We start from the raw sequence: 22,210 nt of genomic DNA, 5'->3' as shown, positions 1-22,210 counted from the left end.
TGGTTTTAGTAACTTTCCCATGATGTTCTTCTCTACCATACTCTGCTACTTTCCAATCATGTCAATATTGAGGCAGGTGATACTTTCAGTACACCAGACTCACGTTACTCTAACTTACAAGTGTTGACGGACGTCATCGTCAACTTGCTTCAGGAGCTAGCCACATGCTTTGGACCAGTTCATCAATCTCAGCTTTCTCTCCTTCCAAACTCTCAAAATCTAAACATCTCTTCTTTGACCAAAGCTTTTAATTTTCTTCTCCTGGTCTTATTATTTTGGGATTTACTCCTTTCTTACCATGATCCACAGCTTTTTAAGTTCTCCCTACTTGGATAGTTTATCAGAATCCTCCTCATCTCTCTCATTCCTCTACTCAATGGGTTTCTATAGTCAGCCAATTCTCTATATATCCTGAATATTTTTCCTGCTATACCTACTGTGCTGGACTCTATTCTTAGTAATATCCTCTCCTTCTGGGTAACAGACTCTAATGCATTAACATGCTTCCCTCATATGGTGGTTATGAAAAGTTAATGAGTTAACATATAATACAAAGTGCTTAGAAGATGGCCTGGCTTATAGTAGCCATCCACTAAATAACAGCCCTTATCATTGTTACCATTCATATCTCACTTCTTCAAATGGTATTGTGAAAATTCATTGCAACTAAAAAAGTCACTAGAGCTGGAAAAACATTATATAAAGTAAGAGCATTTTAGGCAGCTCTCTTGAAAGATATCCCAGACCACTGAGGCATTTTCTTTAGAGTCATAACAAAGTTAATAACTGATTTTTTAAATGTACAAAATAAAGTATTTTTCTCCATACTTTATGGTTAATAACATACTGACACAAGTAAGTGAAGACAAAAAGCAAGAATGCATACCAGCAGCTTACAACCACGAACTATCTGAATAATCTTTAAGAATAAACCTGAGTTGATTTAAGAGAAGGCAGATGCTCAGTATAAATTAATTAAATCTTTGATTGTCATTCTCTTTATTGAGGATATTTACTCCACTAAAATCAGATATAGGATGACTGTGGCTAAGTAGTAAATTATGTTTATATTCTTTCTGTGCTGGTGAAAGAAATATGATTTGAAACCTTTTTTTTCAGATTTAAATGAGCTCTCCCTAAAGTGCTACATTGAAGACATGTGCCAATACAAAGTGATCTCTGGTTCTGCGGACTTGTAAGGAACATTAGCTATAGTAACTCCCAACAAAGCTTCCTTGGTTTTTAATCAATTAGTGTTTTCAAGTACTAAAAAAAAAAAAAAAAAAAAAAGTAGAAGGCAATGATAGACATATAACAGACACTTACCTTGAGTTTATGTTCTTTTCTGTTTACAATCACAGCTGTAATTTGTTGGTCCATGAAAATCAGTATAGTGACCAACAAAGCTGGGATAGCAGCGGCAAGGCACACCCACCAGGGGTTTTCTCCAAACGGTGGAACAAACCAACCTCGGTTTGGACTTGTTGGCTTGAAAAAGACAGAGGACATTTTTCAGAAAATTATCAAGTTAATATATACTATTTGGTGAAAAATCAATGGGAAGACATGCTATTATATTTGGATAACCAACATATTGAGAAATATAAACAGTTTTGAGCTGGAGAATGAAGATTATTCACCAAAACCCTCCCAAAGGATGTTATTTTTGAGAAATTCTTTAAAGAAAGGAGAGAAAGAATATGAGCCATTGGAAAAGAAGTGAATGGCATTTTGTGCATTGGGATGATTTAAGATAAGGACTCAAAATGGAAGAAACTGATTTAAGTTTAAAGAGTAGCCAGAAGAAAACTCCAAATGTAACATTCAGTAAAAAGGTAGCAAGAAATTACCAAACCACCATGAATTTTGTTCATGGGTTTTAGCAATTATAATGAAGTTGTTTATACTATTGCCAAATTTTAACAGCTTCATAATATATATAAAAAGTCATGGCCGGGCGCGGTGGCTCAAGCCTGTAATCCCAGCACTTTGGGAGGCCGAGACGGGCGGATCACGAGGTCAGGAGATCGAGACCATCCTGTCTAACACAATGAAACCCCGTCTCCACTAAAAATACAAAAAAATTAGCCGGGCGTAGTGGCGGCGCCTGTAGTCCCAGCTACTCGGGAGGCTGAGGCAGGAGAATGGCGGGAACCCGGGAGGCGGAGCTTGCAGTGAGCCGAGATCGCGCCACTGCACTCCAGCCTGGGCGACAGAGCGAGACTCCGCCTCAAAAAAAAAAAAAAAAAAAGTCATAACTGTTTTTATATAAGTGAACTAATGTAAAAATTCTGGTCTCTTATTTTACATATGAAATAATGATCTATAATAACTGGGTAAATTTTAGGAAATGTCACCAAAAAACTGGAAAAGATTGTCATTTTTGCAGTTCTTAGACTGTTTTCCATCAATAGATCATGTATGTCTACTCCAGAACTACAGAAAAAAAGTGTTTCGTATGCTTTTCCTTACTTTCAACAATGCAAATAAAAAAGCCAAAATAGAACGCTGTGAATTATTTTCTCCATATTTGCGTCAAGAAAGTCTCATTTCTCTTCTGAGGATATTCCCATCATCTGTCTCATAATTCTGTCACTGAATCTAACCTCATTTTACTACAATTAGCAGATGTGAGCTTGTTAGGGAAAAAAATTTGTCTTATTCATCAATGCATTTCAAATTTCCAGTTTAGAGCCTGACTCAATATTCAATAAATATTAACTCAAATGAATTAATGATTGAATGGATGAGAACTTATCTTTACTAATGAATATGTGATAGCAGAGATAATTCAAAAAATAATGTGTGTTATAACATATATATCCTTCCTCATTAAGTAGTTATTAATCTAAAACTGCAACTGGCTTAATAATTCTTAGCAAATATATGATCTCAGTAGTGGAGGGAATGAGGATTATTTTAGAAAACAGATAAAAGGCTTGTAATGAAAAATGTAATGAAAATATTAGCTAGGAATATATTTAGGAATGACTGGAATGTAAATTTTATCCATTACCTGCACATATCAATAGGTTCGTAAGTTAAGTAATTGTTATATCTACCTTGTAATAATTACAATTTGCCATATATATATGTCTCATATATATATGCCTGTGGTAGGTACTTTCATAGTATGAAAAGAGTATTAGACTAGGCGTCTAGAGGCTTGGGTTCTAACTTCACACCTTGACATTACTAGTTCCATAATCTTAGGCATTTTACTTAATTCTTTGAGCTTCAATCTTAACGTTATAAAATCAGGATGATGACCAGCCTGGGCAATACAGTGAGACCTTGTCTCTATAAAACATTACAAAATTAGCTGGGGGTGGTGCATGTGCCTATAATCCCTGCTACTTGGGAAGATAATGTGGGGGGATTCTTTGAGCCTGGGAGGCAGAGGTTGCAGTGAGCTGAGATTGCACCACCACACTCCAGCCTAGGCAACACAGCAAGGCCCTGTCTCAAAAAAGAAAAAATCAGGAGGATGATAGCTACATTATGTACTTCCCAGAGTCATTATATAGATCAATGTAATAAGGCATATAAAATATTTTGGATATTTAAAAATTTCTAAACCTATAAGGCAGAGTTTATAATAGTATTATCAGTTGTTTTAAATAAAAACCCTAGTCTTGACATTTAATTGTAGTGAAGAAATTAAACTACATGTCTATATGAGCCTAAAAGGGACTGATTTTGAAAAAAAAAAAAAAAGGATAATTGTACAAAACTAACTCAAAGGGACACACAATAAACTAGAATGGGGGAAAGAAAGAAAAAGAGTTCCAGGAATGACCAAAAGACAGACATTCACCTACCTTGAACTCACTTGGCACAATTAGTTTTGGAGTGTCCACGCCTACCAGGGCATCTATTACACAAAAGATGAGAATGGACAAGATAATGGCAAAATCACTGATCAGTTTTCTTGCCTGGAAAAATAAAAAAGAAACCAGGAACCATTTAGCACCAGATAGATACATTTGTTTGTGTTTGAACTGAATGAAGAATTTTGCATTTGCTAATAGTTTATAGTAACAGCTTCATTAACCAATTGAAGGAGGTATCAGAGTGCAGAAAGATTATTTTTTAAATTGTTTTTATATTAGTATATCACCTGGCTAGACATAATGTAATCCCAAAGAACAGATTGCTCTCTCTCTCTCTCTCTCTCTCTCTCTCTCTGTGTGTGTGTGTGTGTGTGTGTGTGTGTGTGTGTGTATGTAGACAGGGAGAGCAATCAAATAGAACATATCCCTGAAATACTGTATAAACTCATCCTGCTTGCAACATGGTCACCTGCATAAGAATGAAAACTAAGTACATATTATAAAAATCTGCCCAACAACATAGAAATTCTGTGTTATTTGGGAGGCAGCACTGTGAGTACAGAGTAAGATAAATCTCATAAGACAGCCTGAAAACACCAAGAATCTAGCATGGAAGGGCTTAGAAGTTCCTGTCCCTTGGGTGAAGTAAATATCAAGATCTCAAAGTAACGTCAAGTGATGAAAGATGGAAATGTCACAGCTGCACTAGTTTTGTCAAATAAAATATTTCTCAATCCAGGTTAGCACTTAAAGTCTCACATATGTGGAACATCTCTCCTCTACCACTTCTTGCGTGTGACTGCCATTATCTGCTAACCCTCCAAATTCCTAAGTACCTCCCTCTGGTCAGGACAAGGTCTGGGCTTTAAGGAATACAGCATTAAACTAAGACCGTTCCCATGAAGTGGGTGAATAATGGCCATTTGCAAGTTGGTAAGGGGAGCATAGTACCATTTGGTTTCTTGAGATTGTTCTGTAGTCTCCAGTGGCACTAATGAGGATTAAGGGCATTACCAGAGCACAGATATCTGAGTTTCCCATATGGTGGATACACATGTTAGCACATAATTTAATCATTCAACAAGAATCTACTTAGTTCCTAATAATTTTCTTGGTGCTAAGGATACCACAGTAAACAAAACCGATACAATTCACGTCCCCGTGAAGGTCATAGCCAAGTTATATACAAGGAAGCCTGCTCCTAAATAAAACCAAGGTTGATTCAGAGGTTATGAAGTTATCTCAGGGTGAGCAGTTAGTTTCTGATGCTGCTGGATGAAGGAAGGGAGATCAGTGATGGGGTGAGTGGATGCACTGTTCTGAAGACAAAGGATTTCTTGAAAGGGAATAGTATTACTGCAGCCAGGTAGTCAACAGAAACTAAAATGAGAAATGAAAATTACGTGGCAGGGTGGGTAAGGTAAAGGCCCTAGTGTTCAATGCTTGACCTGTATCAGGTGTCAGGAGCCTGATACTAGTGGCAGGATCAGAGTTGTTCCTTTCGGCCTGGAGTTCCTTTCTTTCTCAGAGGGCTAGATTTGCTAGGGTTAGCTTTCTTGAAAAGTATATACTGAGGAAGAGAAGGCCAGCCTTTTGGGGGCAACTTAACATCAATTATACACAATAATGTTAAGAACCAATAGATGGCAGGGATCAATTTCGGTAGACAATATAGTACAGCAGTTAGGAGCACAACTACTATTGGAACTCCTGCACCCTTATTTCCTATTTGTAAATACTTATCCTTTCTTAGCTTCAATTACTTTACCTGCAAAACATAGCCAAAATAATCCCTACAACTTCATTGGTTTGTTATCAGAATTAAATAAGAAAAGCCATGAAAGTGCTTAACAGTATTGCCTGGAACATAATAAACTCTCCTAATATAAGTTAATTATTGTTATTTCAAGTTCTAGAAGCTCTCATGACTGCAGAGACCACTGGAATACCTAAATGATCTACCGTCAGGAGGTCTTTGAAATGAAACTTCAAATCCAAGAAATAAAAAATAAAAAGCCCATTAGTAACATAGAACTGCCACTGAGAGCTAATTTTGGTTAGAAGTATCTGGAATCACAGCAAAAAAAGGATGTTTCTCAGGGGCTCAATATTGGAGGAAACTCATTTATTAAGTTTTGTGCAAGTAGTGTTGACACTGGCAGTTCAGTGTGGTCTGGCAAAAGATGGTCCTATGAAGCAGTTCAGGAGTATGTTAGGAAGTTACAAACACCCCTCTAGACTAGTGGGTCATAAATCACTGGAGGACCAGAGGTCATTGCAAAGGTAAAATGGAAGTTAGTTCTCACTTATCACTCTTACAATCCTCACCTAGAAAATGCAACCAGTAGGCAACACAAATATCCTATAAGTTGTTCGAAAGAAGAGAAATAGTTATTTAAAAGGCAGATAGCTTTCCTCCTCTTTTTAATAAACAGGAGAAGGGAAATAGATGGGAGCAAATAAATTCAATCTGCAATTTTTTGCTAGAAATTCCCATAGGACCTATACCTCTGGCCCTGGTGGAGGACAGATCTGCTTGACCAAAATCACTATCAGGCACCTGGGCAATTCTGCTTCTTTAGTTGGTAGAAGAGGCATTCTAGCTTTCCATAAACTGGATGCCCTGCAAAACCTACATGGCAAACTGAACCTCATCACTGAGGGCCCACATATGGGGCTGCTAATTTGGCCACACTACTCCAAGAGATGGTGAGATCAAGCCACATGATTCCAAGTACCAACAAAGAGAAAATGCCCTGAAAGATCTATATTGCTTTAAGAAATTATTCAAGGTATAATAATGTTGAAAGAAAAACAGTTTTTTTCAGACAAATATACCAGCTGTATTTTAATTTGGGTGTTGGTTACACAAATGTATAATCTGTGAATTCTACTATGAAAATTAAAGCTCAATTTAAAATGTACCCCAACACCCCCTCAAAATCCCGTAACTTCCAAATCCAAATCAGGGATGTCTTTCAAATTTTTCTCTTCGGGAAGCTATTCATTTATTTTAATGGTGTTGTTATTGTTCCAAAAATTGTAAATTCCTTTTATAGTTTTAGTACTGAGCAAAGATTGTTTGATTACCCACATTAACTATCACACATGTCTGAAAGATCCATAATTCTATCTTCTTTGAAATATATTTTTTGTTTCAATATTAATATATGTTCATTATAGAATGTTTAGAAAAAACAATGAAAAAAGAAAATGTTTTCCAATTCTACTATGTAGAAATAAATTTTAACACTTGCAAATATATCCTTTTATACATATTTATGTGCATATATATGTGTACATAATAGAATTTTTCCCATACTGTTTGACATTTTGATTTTTCCACTTTTATTCCATTTCATTTGATATTTTCCATAATAGTACACATTATTGACTCCATAGTATTATGCTGAATGGTTATCCTAAAATCTACTTTTCTATTACCCTACTGTTTAGATTGTTTTTAACTTTTCACTATAAAGAACCATATCATAAAGAAATCTTTGCACATATATAAGACTGTTTCCTTAGAATAAATTCCTGTCAGAAGAGTTACTATATCAATGTCTATATAAAAATTTAAATCTTTTGCTATATAATGCCAAATTACCTTCTAGAATGTTATATTGAGTTTCCAATTTTCGCTGTACTCAACAATACACAAATTACTGCAGATACTCTGTAAAGTTAAATCCGTACAAAGCAAAAGAAATTTGTCACCGCTGAGGATATTCAAAAGAATATAAAATTGTCAAATCTCCCAAAATTATCATTTCTGTAGCTTAATGAAGCAACTGAATTTCTTACTCCATTCTGAACTCTCATATTTAATACAGAGCCTACACAGATATATCACCCTCTAAAGATGGCCCTAACATGTATTCTCAAGAGTATCTCATTAAACTTCATAAACCTCATATTACATGGATAGACAGTAAATTTAGAATTACAAGTGGATACGAAGGCAACTCTGATAGCAGGATATGTGTATGGAAATAGTCCAACCATCCAGTATAATTTTTCAAAAGCAACTGTCTGTAATATACCAGTTACCATGTTCTGATCTAAGAATACTATGGCATTCTGAAGACATTTTGGAAATCAGATCTAGCAGACCTGAATTGCATCCTACTTCACTGGATACTCTAGTTCTTCTTAGCTGGTCCTTTCAACTCCTCCAAACTCTTGAGACTGCAGTGTTCCACAGTTCAGACTTTGGTCTCTTCTTTCCTATCTATATTCTCTCCCTAAGTGATTACATTCAGTCTCATGCTTTAAAATGCCATTTACATGCTAAAGAAATATTTAAAAATTTATATTTCTAGGCTAGACCACTCTTCTAAATTCCAGAATCATCTATCTAACTACCTGACACCTCCACCTGGATTTTTTATATATACTGAAAGAGGAGAAATAGTTATTTAAAAGGCAGATAGCTCTCCTCCTTTTTTTAATAAACAGGAGAAGGGAAATAGATGGTGGCAAATAAATTCAATCTGCAATTCTTTGGTAGAAATTCCCATAGGACTTAAACCTCTGGCCCTGGTGGAGGACTGACCTGCTTGACTAAAATCACTGCCAGGCATTTCAAATTTATGCAAAAACTAAGTGCTTGATCTTCCCCTGGCTCGTCTTCCCTGGCCCAAACTGCCCCACCAATGACACCCTAAACCTGCCCTTTGAGTAGTTTTCTCTATCTTAATTAATGCCAGCTTAATTTTCCCCATTGCTCATACCCAAAACTTTGGAATATACTCAACTCTTCTTCCTTTTATATCCCACATCTAATTGGTCAGCAAATTATGTTGAAAATATACCTAGGATCCTATCAGTTCGCATCACCTCCATTGCTAGTACCACACTGTCTAAGCCACCATTTTATCTCATATGATTTACTACATTAGCTTCCTACATAGTCTTCCTGCTTCTGCACTTGTCCCCTTTCAGTACACTATTAACATAGCACCCAGTATACTCATCTTAAAATTTAAGTCAGATACTGTGGTAAGCAGATTAAAGTATAATATATCCCTAAAGATGTCCACGTCCTAATTCCCAGAACCTGTGAATATGTAATGTTACATGGCTAGGGCGAATTAAGGCTGCAGAGAAAATTAATGTTGCCAATCTACTGGTTTAAGGGAGATGATCCTGAATTAAACAGGTGGGTCCAATGTAATAACAGGGGTTCTTGTAAATGAAAGAGGGAGGCAGGAGAATCAGTGTCAGAATAACAAAGTATGAGAAAGACTTGACTGGCCATTGCTGGCTATAAAGTTGAAGGAAAGAGTCATGAGCCAAATAATGCAGGCAGCCCCTAGACAGCAGAAAAGGCAAAGAAACACATTCTTCCCTAGAGCCTCCAGAAGGAATGCAGTCCTGCCCACACCTTGATTTTAGCCCACTGAGACCCATTTCAGATTTCTGATCTCCAGATCTTAATTTTGACATCCAGATCTGACCTCTCAGATATAAATTCTGTTGTTTTAAGCCACTATGTGTGTGGTGACTTGACAAAACAGCCATAGAAACTAATAACATATAAACAAACAGGTAAAGATATATAAATGATACATATAGTACGATATATATACATACATACACATGTACGTGATGGCACTTGTCAAGTGTGGCATTATCACAGTATAGGTAGCTTAAAACACTAATGTCAATACATGTCAGGATTACAGTTCTTAAAATTTATGGAGAAAAAAGCTACCCTATTAATAGCGTTGCTTAACCTCATTAAAAATCACAGGGTGATACATTTTGCATAATATACAAACTTCTATTTCCACTTCCTTCCCCTTAAATTGTACAATATTAGTTTAGTTACAGCAGAAATCACCCCTGGAGAGTGTTTATTATTAAGATATTCATTTCTGTGATCTTGAATCCAGTTTAAACTTCATAGTCAAGGAAATTGATTTTTCCCAGACCACTGTTGTATTCAACTCTAAATCCCCTAATTAGAGAAGACAGGTAGGGGTGCTATTTTAGCAGACGATTAATGTCTTACTCTATACTAAAATGAAACTTTTAATTTGAGTTAGGCAAAACTGACATAGTAGAAGTAGAAAGTGCCCTAAAAATGTCTAGCAATGAGTACATACAGTCTACTAGATACACACTGGGGTCTGTAAATAAGACTTCTGTGTCTGACTTGAAGGAACTAAGAACTGCTCTCTTTGGGCCCTTCTCACAGTTTTAAGCACATTTAGAAAAAAAAAAGTATGTGATTTTCTTTCGTCATTTGTTTTCCCTTTCATTTCATCAAACTTGATCTCTTTCAAAAACTCCAAAAACATGCTGTTATGTAGGTCAACATATCAATAAAGATATCAAATTAGAAAGTCATAGTTTCCAATTCTCTACTATTAACAGCTATTACTGGTAATGATTAAAAGTAGAAGTGCCAAAGTTTTCATGAGAAAACCTGTTCCCTCAAGATTTCATGCCCAAATCTGTGGCTTCTGAGGCCTCAAATCTAGCTTAAACAAACATCATAAATTGTGGTTGTCCATCCAAATCAAATGTTAAGTCTCTCCAGGCTCAAACTTCAATATCTTAGGATTATAAATTATCACAATCTAACAGAACACAAATTAAGATAATTAATAGCAAGAGCTTGCCATTAAAACAGTTTTTTTAAATGATACATGGATGTGCTACAGCACATAACTCCTACCTCAATTTATTAAAGACGGAAAGAGAAGCATGTCTCAATTCAGACTGTAATGCCTTTTTTATATCAGACTAGTTTTGAACTCTTTCATTTTTGTTTACTACTTTTAATTATAAAAATGAAGAGGAGAATAATATTTCTGTCCTCTGCAGGATTAATGAGACAGTATCTCAATTAATCTAATGAGAAGCCAGCAGCTTAAATATTTAAACTACCAAAGCAAAGAAGGAATTAAGCAGATGGGAAAGGAAATTCAAATAAACATATGCTGTTCTCTCCTTCTTTGGCAAAACAACCTAATAAATCTATGATAAACATAATATTCATGAAAGATGATACTGTATTAATTATTAAGAGAGTCATAATCATAGAGACACCAACAGTGAGAAGCCAGTTAATTTACAGGGGAAAAATGAATTAGGTTTCTTGGAAATCCCAGAGGACATGTGGTTCTCACTTTGCAAGGGCTGCAGCTGCTCCTAAATTAACTGGAGGGAAAGGGCCATGCGTCTACAGAGCAGTTCTCAATGGATAGAGCTGTTATAAAGAGACAAGGACAGCAGGAGGCACCCTGGTGGGCTCTCAGTACATTTTAACTCATGGTGTCAATTCCTCTAGTGATTGTGGTGCTTGGAAAATGCTAAAAAGCAGTGTAAAAAAGCATTTATTCTCGATGAAACAAAAATTATGCCAGACAATTATGGGTCTTTTGGTAATCACAAAAAGGCAACGAAATACCCTACAAAGTTTGAAATGTGACCCCCCCCAGTAGCCAATGCTATAAAGCACGATCCAAAAAAAGCATTAATAGCAGTCATAGCAATAACCATAATTCACTGTACTTTGATTCAGTAATACCCACTATAATCAGAATTTAATAAAAGGAAAGTCTGATTTTGACTCTGAGATTTTAATGCCATAAGTTCTAAGTCAAAGAGATTTGGGGAGCAAAGAAGAGAGATGAACTGGATAATTTATCTGGGTTGGGCTTGGAGCTTGACGATGGAAGTCTACTGGAAGGAGAGTCAGCCTAGTGAAGTGGTTCAGCAAAGATGCTGAGGAGACTTTGGCAATCACTAAAAGACCTTTTCTTCCATTCTGTCTCAAAACTACACGGTAGAACAAGAAACCCAATGTGTGTATACCAGAAGCAAATGATCAAACCACATGGAAAATACTACGTCCCAATCTGGTTACTATCTTCTAAATTAAAGCTGAAAATTTGGAGCTAATCTAGAAAAGGGCAGCCAGAGGATTTGGGAATACGGAAAACACACCACAAGAAAAATGATGGCAGGCCTAAAGACTACTGTAGGGAGAATTTGTCTTCAAATACGTGAAGTCTATTACAGGAAAGAGAAATTAACTTGTTCTGTGTAGCTCCAGATGGCAAGTGCAGACCCTGTGGACAGAGGCTATGGAAAAGTAGATTTGTGTTTCTATCAGGAATGCCTGCAGGATGCTAGGTTCCTGTTCTAGGAAGCATTCAAACAGCATGAAGAAAATCACATGTCAGGAGTGTTGTTACACTAGATGGTGTTTAAAGTCCTAACACTAAAATTCATTAAGACCCAATTATCAAAATTCCTCGACCCTCTAATAGAGTCTTCTTAGATATAACTCAAATAAATCATTATCATAAAGGGTTCCGGGGCCTAAAAAGAAGATGGCTTTATAATTTATATTAATATACAAGAGTAAAAGTTTAAAAACAATAATTAGTAAGGCATATGTATAACTTAGACAACCCCAAAATCGGATAGGAGACCATTTTGTGTTAGTGCAGGGATTTCAATGTTGTTGACTTTTCTCTGATGGATAAATAAGCTGAAAGTGCTCAGGACCAAGAGGTTACCATGGTTAAAATTATTACTTCTATCCAGAGACTGCCTCTTTGCCACCACTAAAAGCTTTCTCAAAATGTTTTGGCCAATCACTGCTTCCAACCTGTTTTTCTTAGGGCTCAATTCAGGTTGACTGTGTTTTTATTTTTGGTCACATGTCTATAAGAACTGAAGTATTTGTATAGTCGTTGTTAAATGTTTAACAGTCTAAGTTGCATTTATAACTAAATATCCCTTTGTTATTCTTAACAAAATAAGTATAAAAACAATTTTGGATTAAAAACAAATTCGGCTTTAAAAATTACTTTCCTTGATAGAAAATACCTCAAAAATTTGAAAATCTGATTCTTCTTTAGTGATAGCAAAGTCGTTTGCCTTGTCGTCACTAAACAAGACAAATGCACCCAGGATTGCGAACACTAAAGTGAGACATATAATACCTGCCCATTATTTCTTACTCATGTTTTAATATATTGTTTTAGTTTGACAGTTTTTACCATTCACCAAGATAATTTTTGAGAGAAGAAACCAGAACGGGGATGTCACCTGATTCTTGTAGAATATAGCTAAACATAGAATTCTAGACTTTCCTGTGTTTTACGTCAACAAAAACTAAATGCTATCACCTAACTAAAATGCTCATTAGGTTTTCATTAAAGTTTCTGAAGCTCCACACTTCAAAGAACATTCTGCATTATCTAAATGTAGCATAGAGGGTGTTATAGCGATCGATGTTACCTGGAATTTAGTGATTTTGTTTATTTAAATGACAAGAACAACAAGGAAGTACATTAAAAATAATCTTATGATTACACCAATTCATGTGAGGATTAGAATTAATGCATATTCTAAGGAGGAAAATTAGAAAATCAAGCAGTTCCTTAAGAATGGCATTCTTAGGCCTATTACATATACCAGCCACACTGAATGTGACTATATCAAAGTAATAATAATTTTGCCTAATTCGTGGGGTTCTGTGGCTTTCTGATTTCTACTAACCCCAATACTGCTGTTTTTAAGCTATGGTTTTCATTTTGCCACCACAAATCTATGGCTTTCTGATTTCTACTAACCTCAATCCTGCTCTATTTTTAAGTATGCTTTTCATTTTGCCACCACATATGCACATAAGGTGCGCGATGGCATCTTTGTTCCGTGTTTATGATCATTCATTGGTGTGGGACTCTGGAACATGTTAATGCCCTGGGCCACCTGCCACAGAAAATCACAGATTATGCTGTGATATTCCTAATGGAAGTTTTGACGCTGAAAGACTTTGACTAAAGACTCGAGGCTGATGGAACAGACGAGTTACAGTGTGGGATAACAGACTGATATACCCCTTTAAAAAGAATGGTGAATACAAAAAAGACTGTCAATGGAATACTGGTATTTGACCCATGTTCCACTGAGCAATAGGGCTCTGTAGAAGTGTCTGATACACAAATTACATACCTGATAGACAGGCTAGCAAGGGTAATCTGTTTCATTTTAAGTATTCGTACTGATGCATTGCTAGTGGTTCCATGAGGGATGGAAAGGGAGCGGGTCACTGACCATGGCCTCAGCAAAGGTAATGGGAGCCAGAACCAGTGGAATCAAAGTGTAAGTGTAAAGGAGAAAGACTGCAGTGGAATAAACTTATCACAAAAGGATTGTGACAAGTTTAATTTGATAAAGAAAAACCTGGAGTACCACATGCAATGGACATCTTTCTTTGTCACACCAGATTCATTCTCTATCCCCCTCTACCACACTCTCTGCCTTAGGAGGTTAACCTGTGTGGTCTACTATGGGCTCCCCAGTCTCACTATCTGGGACACCACATCTTCTTCTGTGGTTTCCATATACCCTAAACTCAACTTCATAAATAATGCCTTTATTAAATCCTCAAATTACCTTAATTTGCTTCCTGCTGGGATCTTGATTCATTCGCCAAATATGACTTAAAATTTTGATCAGACCAGGTGTAGTGGCTAACACCTGCAATTGCACTACTTTGTGAGGCTGAGGCAGGAGGACTGTTTGAACCCAGGAGGTCAAGACCAGCCTGGGCAACACAGTGACACCCCATCTCTACAAAAATTAAAATAAAAAATTTTCCAGGCCTGGTGGAGTGTGACTGTAGTCCCAGCTACTCGGAAGACAAGAGAGAGGATCGCTTAAGCCCAGGTGGTTGAGGCTGCAGTAAGCCATGATTATTCCACTGTACTCCAGCTTAGGTTACTGAATAAGACCTCATCTCATTAAAAAAAAAAAAAAAAAAAAAAAGGAGAATAAAAAAGATTTTGATCTTGGGTGGCCCTAAGGATAGGTGATGTTATTAGCTGAGATAAGAAATATAAGGAGCCAGATGCAGGGGCTCTTGCCTGTCATAAATAATGCCTTTATCAAAACCTCAAATTATCTTAACTTGAACATACCATTTGCTTCCTGATGGAATCCTGACTCATACACCAAATATGACTAAAATTTTGATCAGACCAGGTGTAGTGGCTCATGCTTACAATCCCAGCACTTTGGAAGGCTGAGTTGGGAAGATCACTCAAGGCCAGGACTTCTGAGGTGGGAGGATCACTTGAGGCCAGGAGTTTGAGATCAAGCTAGGTAACACAGTGAATCTGTGTCCCACCCCTAGCCACCCGCCCCCCCCCACCCAAAAAAATACAGAGAGATGAGTAAGTTCAATTTTGTCAAGAAAGTCAACCATGTTTTGAATTTGCCTTTGCTGCATGACAACTGTGAATCATCCACAAAGAGAGACTGGCAGATGTGATATGATGGAGATAATTATTTTTTTCTAATTTGTAAGGTTCAATCATTGCTATAAGCCTAGAATAGTATAGGAAATGTATTTCATTTAGGAAACGGAGCCAGAAAACTCTTTAAATTTATAAAAGTACTAGAGCTCAAAAGGCTGTTAATTGTTATCTAGCCAAGCTTTCCCTTTATAGGTGAGGTAACTGAAGTTTTAGATAGCTATCAAAGAGCACATTATTAGTTAATGGTAGTGCTGGCACTAGAATCTACAGCTCCTGGATTCCTACACATTGTGCTCTTCCCACAAAATGTAGCACTAATCTGTACTTGACTGGTTTCCACTAGTCAACAAGTATTGATTACTTAGTCTGTATCCAACCTTGTGCTGGTTGATCTGACTAATAGAAGTATAACTGTTTTAAAGTAGTTTAAAGTCTTAACAACTCATACAAAGGTTTAAAAATGAGAGAACAAAAGAGAAATGACTGTGTAAGCTAAAGGAGAATGAGATATTTTGCATGTCAAGAACAATGTCATTCTACATGAGCATTTTGAGTTTTTAGAGGTTTCATGTGAATTGTTGGTGTGAGGAAGGAACTAAAAATAGCCTTGATTGTTTCCACAGCTATAAAAGCCTGTCTTATGTATAGTGTTTAAGCATATGTTTTAATTATAAAACATTATTTAAGAATATATATTAGAATCTATACACCTGTCTGCACCTACCTATAGAAACCATATTTCAAAATGTCAGCTTAAATTAAAACATATTTTGGTGAATGAGAAATAAAAATGATGTTCTTGGTTAGGCGCAGTGGCTCACGCCTGTAATCCCAGCACTTTGGGAGGGCAAGGCGGACAGACCACTTGAGGTCAGGAGTTCAAGACCAGCCTGGCCAACATGGTGAAACCCAGTCTCTACTAAAAAAAAAACAAACACACACACAAAAATTAGCTGGCCATGGTGGTGTACACCTGTAAACACAGCTACTCAGGAGGTTGACACCGGAGAACTGCTTGAACCCAGGAGGTGGAGGTTACAGTGAGCCAAGGTCATGCCACTGCACTCCAGCCTAAGCAACGGAGCGAGACTCTGTCAAAAAAAAGATGTTCTTAATATTCATTTATGTATGCATGTGTATTTATGTCTATATTACTTAGCTGTAAATGTGAAATGAGTTGGGGTATAAGGGAGGATGACAGACTGAAAGCCTACACAGTTACACACTCATCTTTAGAAATCACACATACTTTCTCCTCTCTGGGTAGTTTATAATTTGGTATATACAATTCTAAACTATGCTGAGAACCTTCTTTAAAAGAATTGTAACTAGAATGCTATCACTATTCTATTTTTACATTGTCATGACATTCTTAGCCATATTTATCAATGACTGAGAAATTACCTGCTTAGGCTCTTATAAGGGGATCATTTATTTAAGTCTGAAGAGTTATCCTCAATTCGGGTGTTACTGCCAGAAGGAAAGGTTTTGGATACATAGAAAGTTAAAATGACCATTCTATGTAATCTGGGAAGTGATATCAGCAAGATAGCAGACTAAGACTTTCCAATGGTCATTCCCCTGTAGAAACATAAATTTGAACAACTAGCCACTGATTAAAATACTTTCACAAGAGCTAAGGAAGCAGATTTAACATAGAAATAAGAAAAGACACATTGAAGAAGGTAGGAAGGACAGTTTTACAATTTCCACATTACTCCTTCTCCAAACTCAGGCAACACATCCTGGAGAGGGAAACCTTCTTTTTGGGGGGAGAGGGAAATGAGTACCAGTCTTTGCCTTGGACACCAACACTAGGTCTGCCCCAGTAAAACCCACATGAGGGGTAGGCCCCCACAATCCCAGACTCTAGGTTGGTAGAGAACCCCAGATTCTAGGATCAACCACAGACTGACCCGGGTTGCTCCCACACCAGGCTAGCTCAGCAACCCCAGGCTCCTGTCCTGTCCTGGGGACTCGGTCTCGGGGCCCACCCCACTGCTAGGCCAAACCCAGTGCCTTAGGCTACAGATGAGCCCCAGGTCCAGGGTAGCCCCAGGTGTAACAGGCTCTGAATGCCTCCAGCACCGGGCCAGATTCTATGGTCCTAGTCATCAGGTTACTACCTGCAGACCTAGCCTCCAGACCAGTCCCTGCCAATATAGACTCCAGGCCTGTCCAGCATCACATCAGCCCCTGTGGCCTCAGGCTCCAGGCCCACCCTAAGTTCTAGACTACTGTAGAGCAAGCTCAGCCCAGACAGCCCCAGACTTCAGGCCTGCCACAGAACCATGCCAGCACCCCTGGCCTTAGGCACCAGGTAAGTACCATGCATACAGGCTCCAGGCTTGCCCAGTGCCACGTCAGTCCCTATGGCTCCACCCTCCAGGCTAGACCCTTAAGCCCCACACTCCAGCAGATCTAGGATCCAGGCCCACTTTAGCAGACCCTTGTTTCAGGACAGCCTCTGTGGCTGCATGACCCACAACAGCCCTCACAGACCTAGTCTCCAGGCAAGCACCCATACAACCAGCTTCCAGGCTGGTCCCCCCAGCCATAGGCACCAGACCAGCCACTTTGGCTTCAGGCATTAGGCCAGCCTCTGTGATCCCAGATTCTGTATCCCAGCACCAGGCCAACCCCAGGCTCTAGGCTCGTACCCATGGAGCCAGGCTCTAGTAGACACAGGGTCCAGGCCCACCCCAATAGACCCTGGAGCCAGGAAGGCTCCTATGAACCAAGGCTCCTGGACCACTCCTACAGATTCAAGTTCGAGGCCAGCTCCCAAGGACCCAGGCCCCAGGCCTGCCCTCAAGGACTTAGGCTCCAGTCCCAAACCATGGACCCAGGTGCCAGGTGCACTCACCTTTTTCAGTAAGAACCAGGTCAGCCTGCCTGGGAAGTCCTGCAGCAAGCCTGCCTGTGGACCACACCAGAAAATCTGCCAGAATCTCTAGACAGGCTGATTGGTGAAAAAGTTTTCCAGACAAAGACATTCTGCAAGGACTGAAATTAGTCTCTATGTCTTCAAATGCACAGAAACAAATCAATAGCCACGAGACCAAGAACAATCAAGGAAACATGATACCACTAAAGGAAAATATAAAGCCCCAGTAATCATCCCTCAAAAATGGAGATGTATCAAAGAATTCAAAATAATTATTTTAAGGAAGCCCAGCAAACTTTTTAAAAAGACAGGATACTACAAAATCAAGAAAACAATAAATGACCCAAACTAGAAATTTAAGAGATTGAAATTACTTACATTCAAAATTTTAAAAGAAATTATTAAAAAAATAGAAATTCTGGAGCTGAAAAATATAATGAAGAAAATTAAGAAATGCAGTAAAAAGCATCAACAGCAGAATTGATAAAGCAGAAGAATCTGTGAACTTAAAGATAAGTTATTTGAAAACATATAGTCAGTAGAGGAAAAAACAATGAAAAGAATGAAGAAAGTTTATAGGATTCACGTGACAGGAGCAAAAGAACAAATATTCAAGTTATAGGAGATAAAGAAGAAAAAGATAGAGATAAAGGGGTAGGAAGTTTATTTAAAGAAATAATAACAGAAAATATTTCAAATCTAGGGAAACATAAATATCTAGCTACAGGAAGGTCAAAGGTCTTCAATCAGATTCAACATAAAAATAATCAAATAGTCAAAAAATCTAATACAAAGAGAAAATCTTGAAAGCAGCAAGACAAGCAAATCACATATAAGAGAGTTCCAATAATATTAGCAACATATTTTGCACCAAAACTTTGCAATCCAGGAGAGACTGGGATGATATATTCAAAGAGCTGAAGAAGGATTCGGATGCAAGATGGCTGACTACAGACACCTACTCTTTCCAGAAAGAAGAACCAAAATTATGAATAGAGAAACATACCTCGAATAGAACACATAGGACAGAACACAAGAGTCCAAGAAGCAACTCACAGAAAACACCTGAGGCACAGAGAAGAAAAGCAAGCGGCTAGAAAGGCTAGAGGGGTTCCATATTGCAGGGAAAGGGTAATTAAGAGAACTTCAGTGGTCCACATCCCTTACATAGTCTGCTGCAATCTGACATACAGAAGAGCTCTTCCACCCACATGAACACTGACATTAGCAAGGGTGGTGGTTTAGAAACCAAGTGAGGGCGTTACACCAGACTGGGAATTTGCACCGGGTCACTCACACCCACCTAAGACCTGAGCAGCTATGGCAGGGCACCATTTTGGGAGCACAGCCATCACTGGTGAAACAATCACACAAAGGAGTAAGAAAAAGGACTCGAATGGTACCACTAACAGAAATCCCCCAAACCATAAATAGAGAAAAAGAAAGGAAGAAAGAATATACAAAGCAGCCAGAAAACTATTAGTAACATGACAGAAGCAAAGCCTCACATATCAATAATAACTTTAAATATTAACAGATTAAATTCTACACTTAAAAGATATAGAACTGCTGACTGGATTTACAAAAGTAGCATCCAACTATATGCTACTTATAAGAAACTCACCTTACCAGTAAGGACATATACAGACTGAAAGTAAAGGGATGGAAAAAGATATTCCATGCAAATGAAAACCAGAAGTGAGCAAGAGTAGCTATACTTACATAAGATAAAACAGACTTGAGTCAAGAACAGTTTTTAAAAAGTCATTATATATGAAATAAAGCAATCAATCCAGGATGAGGATATAACAATTCTAAAAATATATGCACCCAACAATGGAGCACCCAGATTCATAAAGCAAATATTACTAGAACTGAAGAGACAGAATGCAATAGAGTAACAGTAGAAGACTTTAACATCACCTTGTCAGCATTAAATAGATAATCTAGATTTTAAAAAATCAACAAAGAAACACTGATTTAAACTGAACTTTAGACCAAATGAACCTAACACACATTTACAGAAAATTCTAAACGACTGCAGAATATACATTTCTTTCATTAGCACATGGAACGTTATTCAGGACTGACCATATGTTAGGCCACCAAACAATTTCTAAAAACTTTCACAAAATGAAAATCATATCAACTATCCTCTCAGACCACAATAGAATAAAACTAGAAATAAATACAAACTTCAGAAACTTATAAAAATATATAGAAATTAAACATACTTCTGAATGACCCTTGAGTCAATAAAGAAATTAAGATGAAAATCAAAAAAATTCTTGAAACAAATGAAAATAAAAACCGGATATACCCAAAACTGTGGAATACAGCAAAAGAGTATGAAGAAGGAAGTTTATAGTAATAAATATCTCCATGGAAAAGTAGAAAGATTACAAGTTAACAATCTAAAAATGTACATTAAGGATACAGAAAACCATGAACAAACCAAATCCACAACTATCAGGAAAAAAAGAAATAATAAAGATCAGAGCAGAACTAACTGAAATACAGACTAAAAAAATACAAAGAATCAATGAAACAAAAAGTTGGTTCTTCAAAAAATATACACAACCAATAAACTGCTAGCTAGACTAAACAAGAAAAAAGAAAGAAGACATCCAAGTAAAATCAGAAATGAAAAAGGAGACATTACAACTCATACAACAAAAATACAAAGATCATTAGATACTATTATGAACAACTATAGAATAATAAACTAGAAAACCTAGAGGAAATGGATAAATTCCTGGAAACATGCCAATTAAAATTGAATCAGTAAGAAATAGAAAATCTCAAAAGACCAATAATTAGTAGTAAGATTGAATTAGTAATAAAATGTCTCCCAATAAGGAAAATCCCAGGACTAGATAGAGTCACTGTGGAGTTCTACCAAAAACATAAAGAACCAACCAATCCTCCTCAAACTATTCCAAACAAATGAAGAGGAGAGAATTTTTCTTTATTAGTCCATTCTCGCATTACTTTAAAAAATTACCTGAGAATCGCTAATTTATAAAGAAAATAATTTTAATTGGCTCACAGTTCTGCAGGTTGTACAGGAAGCATGGTTGGGGAGGCCTCAGGAAACTTATAATCATGATGGAAGGCTAACAGGAAGCAGACATGTCCTACATGGCTGGAGCAGGAGGAAGAGGGCGAAGGGGGAGGTTCCACACATTTTTAAATAACCAGATCTTGTGAGATCTCACTATCATGAGAGCAGCAAGGGGGAAATCTAGACCCATAATCTAGTCACCTCCCACAAAGCCCCACCTCTGACAGTGGAGATTACAATTTGACATGAGATATGGGTGGGGACACAAATCCAAACCATATCATCTCCCTAATACTTTCTATGAGGCTAATATCACCCTGATATCAAAAACAGACAAGAAAAGAAAAAAAGACAAACACAGGCCAATATTTCTGATAAGCACAGATGCAGAAATTCCCAACAAAATACCAGCAACTCCAATCCAACAGTATATCTACAAGATAATACACCACAATTAAGTCAGATTTATCCCCGGGATGCAGCGATAGCTCAGCACAATAAATGCAAATCAATAAATGTGACATCACATCAACAGTATAAAGAACAAAAATCATACAGTCATCTCAATCAATGCAGAAAATATATATGATAAAATTCAACATCCTTTCATGATAAAAACTCTGAATAAACTAGGAGTAGAAGGAACATATCTACCTCAAAATAATAAAGGCCCTGTACAACAAACCCACCACTAACGTCATACTGAATGAGGACAAGTTGAAAGCTCTTCCTCTAAGAACTGGAAAAAGACAAGGATATCCACTTTCACAACTCCTATTCAACACAGTCTGGAAGTCCTAACTGAAGCAACCAGGTTAGAGAAAGAAATAAAAGACGTCCAAATTGGAAAAGGGGAAGTTAAATTGTGCCTCTTTGCTGATGATACAGTCTTACATCTAATAAAACCCAAAAAATTCTACCAAAACTCTCTTAGATGTGATTTAAAAAATTAATGCAGTTGCAGGATACAAAAATCAACATACACGACCCAGTAGCATTTCTATACATCATGATCTAACCAAGAAAATAATTTAAAAGGTAACTGCATTTACAAGAGATACAATACAATAAAATAAAATACCTAGGAATAAATTGAACCAAGGGGGTGAAACATCTCTAGAAAGAAACTGCACAA

At 37.2% G+C, this 22,210-nt stretch overlaps 1 protein-coding gene across 7 annotated transcripts in view; it reads right to left on the bottom strand.

The window, feature by feature from the left end:
- The window catches only part of LOC105477324 (solute carrier family 4 member 4), a 504,202-nt gene that overhangs the window by 40,231 nt on the left and 441,761 nt on the right, over positions 1-22,210 (bottom strand). For all 7 annotated transcript variants that reach the window (XM_011733788.3, XM_011733790.3, XM_011733791.3 and 4 more), the window contains 2 exons: positions 3,822-3,935; positions 1,327-1,488 (listed from right to left, as the gene is read on the bottom strand). In XM_011733788.3, the coding sequence (XP_011732090.1) occupies positions 1,327-1,488; positions 3,822-3,935 (276 nt within the window). The remainder of the gene's footprint in view (positions 1-1,326; positions 1,489-3,821; positions 3,936-22,210) is intronic.

This window comes from Macaca nemestrina, chromosome 3, assembly GCF_043159975.1.
Source record: "Macaca nemestrina isolate mMacNem1 chromosome 3, mMacNem.hap1, whole genome shotgun sequence".
In the NCBI taxonomy this organism is placed as follows: Eukaryota; Metazoa; Chordata; class Mammalia; order Primates; family Cercopithecidae; genus Macaca; species Macaca nemestrina.
This window is presented reverse-complemented; position numbering and strand designations above follow the sequence as displayed.